Source organism: Suricata suricatta, chromosome 12 (assembly GCF_006229205.1).
Source record: "Suricata suricatta isolate VVHF042 chromosome 12, meerkat_22Aug2017_6uvM2_HiC, whole genome shotgun sequence".
Taxonomy (NCBI): domain Eukaryota; kingdom Metazoa; phylum Chordata; class Mammalia; order Carnivora; family Herpestidae; genus Suricata; species Suricata suricatta.
Window position 1 is genome coordinate 104,552,571 of NC_043711.1, and position 5,001 is coordinate 104,557,571.

Genomic DNA, 5,001 nt, shown 5'->3' on the forward strand with positions numbered 1-5,001 from the left:
CAAAGACAGACCTCGTAGAGTGGGGGGAGGGGAGGGCTGGGGGAGAGGGAGGGGGAGGGGGAGAAGGTGGGAGAGGAGGGGCTTGTGAGGGGGAGGGGCAGGGTGGGGAGAGGTCTGTGGCGAGGGGAAGGGGAGGGGCTTATGGCAGGTGGGGGAGGGTTATGGGGTGGGGGGAGAGTACAGGGGTGGAGGAGGGGGTGTGTGGAGGTGGGGGTACATTCCCGATCCTCTGAGAGATCTGCTGACCATCTGTCCTTACCTCGTGCAAAAAGACTGTCACGCTGCGGACTTTGAGGCCTGCCCTGAGCTGGCCCGGAGGGGGAGGGGACCCGCTGACACCGCCCATCCCCTGACTTCCTCTTTTGAAAGCAGGAAGTGTGGCCCCCGACGCCTTCACTCACTGGCCGCCCTGCCCCCCCCCCCCAGGCTGTGGCAGCCCCTGCCCGTCCTGTGTCCGCTGTGCTCCCGAGCTCGGGGGTTTCTGTGGTCTTGTCCCGCCGACTCCCCCTGCGGAAGTGGAGGTTCCCGCTGTGCCCGTTTTGTTACAAAATGTGACGTCTGAGCCCTGATTTACAGGGGAGAAAAGCTGCGCTGTGCAAAGGTGTGCCGGGGACCCTTGAACACACAGGGTTCCTGGGGCGCCCACCCCCAGCACAGCCGGGAATCCACGTGTAACTCCCAACCTCCAAAACCCAAACTGCCCACAGCCCCCCGCCGGCCAGCAAGCTCACCCGCAGCATAAACCGCCGTGCCGTGTGCTTACGACAAGCAAGCCAGAGAAGACACGTTACTAGGAAAACCGTGAACAGAAAAGACACCTCCTGGCCTGTCCCGGATCTGTCCCAGAGAACCCGTGAGGATGGACCAGCGCAGCCCGAGCCCGTGGTCCAGCGTCAGCTGCATTCAGCTGATGTGACCTGATCAGTCACAGCTTTTCAGTCTCTGTGGCTCGTTTCTCCGCGGCTCAGGGAAGCCCGTTACCCCCCGAGGGCACCCCGTCCCTCAGGTGCCCCCACCGTTACCAGAGCTGCTCCTTCCTCTGAATCTAAGACCCACATCCTGTTTATATTTTTTAGAATTTCTTATTGAAGTGCAGTTCACGTGCAACATACGCCTGAATGTGGGCGATTCCACAGTAGTTCGCGTTACGAAGTGCTGTCCCCTCGGCCACCAGACTGCACACCTTCCTTTTCATTCTGCTCTTGTCCGTTTGTCTCCCAGAAACTAACATTGTCGCCGCCGTGCCTGGTCGCCCACCCCGGGTGCTGTCTCCGTCCACACGGTCACGCAGCCTCTCTGCGGATAGTTTTACACTCATGTGTAGCCTGTGGCCATTGTGACGACAGTCTTCAGGGTGACGTCTGTGTCTACGTGCTGGTCACGGGTCCTCTCTGCCCAGACCCATCCTCACTGCGAACCGTGGCCTCCCCCTTCAGGGACCGGGCCCTGGCCCCTCGCACCCCCGTCAAAGGAGCAAGAGATCGAGACACGGATGAAAACAGTGGGCGTGTGTGCGGGGTCCCTTTCTCCCGTCAGGACTCTGGAGTGGCTGCTCCGCGGTCTTGTCTTTCCCCAGTTTGATGGCGGGCGTCAGGAGCAAGAGCATCAGGGCCGTTTCACACACCATCTCCGGTCTCTCATCGGGGAGGGAGGTCTCTGCCCCATGTCTGCGCTCCCTGCAGACACTTGAACTTGAAATTCCGTCTTGTCTTTCCCTGTTACCCGCTGGGCCGCTGGACGTGTGGCTGGTGGCACCCCACGACCCCCTCAGCACTGACTGCCCTTCCGGCTCCCAGAGTGCATACTCGAGGTACCCCGAGTTGGCCGAGGGCAAGGCCATCAGGGGTGGGGTGAGTGCACGTTTAGAGGCCCCTGCTCCCCGCTGCGGCTGACTCCCCCCTCTCGCTGCTGCTTCCAGATCCGGTCCGACAAAGACAATGACATCCCCATCCGGTACAGCATCACGGGCGTGGGCGCTGACCAGCCCCCCATGGAGGTCTTCAGCATCGACTCCATGTCCGGACGCATGTATGTCACTCGGCCCATGGACCGGGAGGAGCGAGCCTCCTACCACGTGAGTACCTCGCGCCTCGGGGAAGAAGGTCAGCCTGAGCCTGCGCTGGGATTGCCCCTGGGCTGTGAGGGCGCCTCCCGGGGCCTCCTCATGCAGTGGGCTCAGGATGGGCGCACACCCCATTCCCAGGGGCAGTCAGGACGGTGTGCGGCCATCTTGGAAGGACGCCCGGCCTCGAAGCCCTGGATGCAGGTGCACTCCCAGGGGCGCATTAGCTCTGACGGAGGGAGGGGACTCGTGGCGCCGGGCACAGTGGGGCCGGGCACTGAAGGGTCCTCTGTTAGCAGCTGCACCCTCTCCGGCCTAGAGTAATGCACCTGCTTCTGTGAGAGCAGAGAGCAGCTCCCAAGTGAGCGGTGGCCCGGCTGCATGTCGGAGCTGTGCACACAGCGGGAAGCCGGTGAGGCGATAAAGGTGCAGGGCGTGAATTCCGGCGCTGTTCGCTCCTCTCTACCCATCCATCATCCATCTGTCCATCTACCCACCCATCCATCCACTCACTCCTTCATCTTCTATCCAGTCTTCCATCCATCCCTCCCTCCATCTGCCCATCTGTTCATCCATCCACTGATCCACCCATCTGTCCATCCGTCCATCCATCCATCCGTCCAGGGGATATTCCTCAAGCATCAAGTGCGTGGGAGGCGCTGCGGCTGGCGGCGGGCCTGCAGGGACAACACGAGCAAACATGCCCCCATCGGGGGAGCTTACGTTCCACTGGGATTCAAAGCCTTTGGGCCTGAAACCCCCAAGAAAGGCTGTGCGCCCAGATTCTCCAGCAGCCAGACCACCAGCCTTGACAAGGGTGGGTGCATCCTGCCCTGGAGATGCCCCTGGCTGTGGGCGTCTGGGTGTCGTCCTGCCGCCTCTCGAACGGTGGGGGCCGGGGTCGGGAGGACAAACAGGCACAAGGGAAATCGATTGTTTTGTTAGCTGGATGGAAAAAGAGCTTCCCTTGGGTGCCTGAGTATCTGAAGGAAAATCAGTGTGTCTCTTCTGAGCCAGGCCAGTGATTCTGTTCACAGAGCCTGGGGATGTGGGGGAGGACGCACAGACGTGGGACCCTAGAGGCAGATGGCCACTGACACTAGGGCACACTTTGCTGCGGACTCCTAGGCAGGCCGGTTCAGGGGTGCCTTCCCCCCGGGAGGGGCTCTCGGGGGCTTCTGAGGCACAGGTGAGATAGGCGTGGTTGTTCCCAACCCAACACTTAGGGGGGCCAGGCACACCCCCTCCCTGCCCCCGCCTGCCTCCCGTGGTCTGTCCACCTTCCCAGAGGCTCACGCCCCTTCTGAACGTGCCACCCCAGCCCTCTGTGCCCCCGAGTCAAAAGGGATGTGCGCCCAGGGGTTGGGGGCCGGCGAGTGTTCCCAGTGACTGAGAAGAGAAGGAAGGAGTGCGGCTCGCTGCGCCGCCCGCCTGGTCAGCTGTCCCTCTGCCCTGCAGCCTTTGTCCCTGATGAGCCGTGACCTCCATCCAGAGCCTCGGCCCCACAAACGGCCCCACAAGGAGGCCGCGTGCTGGTGATCATGCTCACCTCGCTCACGATTAGACAGACTGGTCTTTAAGGATCACGGTGGCTTAGAGGAGCCCCGCCCCCTGGGCCTGAGACCCCACATGCTGGAATGTCACTCCTCTCTCTGTACTTCAGCCACGGCGGCCCGGCTGCTTCAGTGCTTCCGGGAGGGGAGCTCCCGGTGGGGCACCTCTCCCGCCTTGCTTGGGGCTCCAGCGACCCCTGCCGTCCCCGGTGCAGGTGTCTCCTCTGGCTCTTTCTTACGAGCGACCAGGCCTCTGAAAGGAATCCTTTGTCACGGGCCCAGCACAGTCACACATTCAGGGTCACCGTGTGGAATGAAAGGGGGTGACCCTCGTCTGGACTCAGGATTTTAAGACAGTGACGGCCGTCCTAGCCTGCGCGGTCTCAGTCCCCAGCCTCCAACACGGGGCCACTTCACGGAGACTGAGGCCTGAGAGCCCGTGGGTCTCACGCCCCTCATTGTCTGGCCTCCCAGCCCTGCCGGCCCCACCCCTCCGGCTTGGAGACTCTCCCCCCGACAGGCCTCAGGCCCCCATCACGCCGCCCCATCACAAACACCTTGGGGTCCCACGTGTCCGGCTTGCGGGGCCACGTGGTTTCCACAGAGAGCTGTGTGACAGTCACAGCTTCGGTGAGGAAAGACCTCGGGCAGACCCTCCGTTCTCTCCGCATCCTGGGCCCCGCACGGCCCCTCGGCTGCCCCTGGACCTCATCCACTCCGTGACCCCCACAGGGACCTCTGCACTTGACTTTCCTCTCCATCTCCTTTGTCAGGCCTCAGCTCCAAGGTCACCTCCTCCGGAGGCCTGCCTGGGCTCCTCCCACCCCCACCGGCCAGCACACCCAGTTACCCCTTTCCCTTCAGGATGAGAAGCCCCAGGGCGGGGCCACGTCTGTTCCCCTGGGCGGCAGTCTCGTCCAGCCTGGTTCACAGGGGCCTTGATGGATACTGACTGAGTGAATAAATGAATGGATGGTGAATGAATGAATGAAATAATCCAGAAACTAACAACCCCTTCCCCATCTCCAGAGAGAGGGCCGAGGCTCAGAGAAGTTTCGTGCTGAGTCCCAACCTCACCCCCTGCCAAGACGGTCCCTGGGGGCCCGGGCCCTCCTGTCGCCCCGGCCTGGTGCGGAGGGCCCGCGGGACCCGCTCCCGCTCCCCGCGGCTGATGGTGTGCGCCTTGCTCCCCAGCTCAGAGCCCACGCCGTGGACATGAACGGCAACAAGGTGGAGAACCCCATCGACCTGTACATCTACGTCATCGACATGAACGACAACCGTCCGGAGTTCGTCAACCAGGTCTACAACGGCTCTGTGGACGAGGGCTCCAAGCCAGGTGAGCCCCGCCCCCGACGACCGGCGGGCAAGGCGGCCCCGCCCCCG

The 5,001-nt window shown here is 62.8% G+C and overlaps 1 protein-coding gene and 1 long non-coding RNA gene across 3 annotated transcripts in view; one reads left to right on the forward strand and one right to left on the reverse strand.

Annotated features, from left to right (window-relative positions):
- LOC115273970 overlaps positions 1–4,995 on the reverse strand; it is a 5,527-nt gene extending 532 nt beyond the window's left edge. The window contains exons 1-3 of the long non-coding RNA XR_003901024.1: positions 4,864–4,995; positions 4,466–4,567; positions 3,612–3,868 (exon numbers count right to left, since the gene is read on the reverse strand). This is a non-coding gene — a long non-coding RNA (uncharacterized LOC115273970). The remainder of the gene's footprint in view (positions 1–3,611; positions 3,869–4,465; positions 4,568–4,863) is intronic.
- CDH4 (cadherin 4) overlaps positions 1–5,001 on the forward strand; it is a 430,578-nt gene that overhangs the window by 378,910 nt on the left and 46,667 nt on the right. For both annotated transcript variants that reach the window (XM_029917315.1, XM_029917314.1), the window contains 2 exons: positions 1,919–2,074; positions 4,810–4,954. In XM_029917315.1, coding sequence (XP_029773175.1) covers positions 1,919–2,074; positions 4,810–4,954 — 301 coding nt within the window. The remainder of the gene's footprint in view (positions 1–1,918; positions 2,075–4,809; positions 4,955–5,001) is intronic.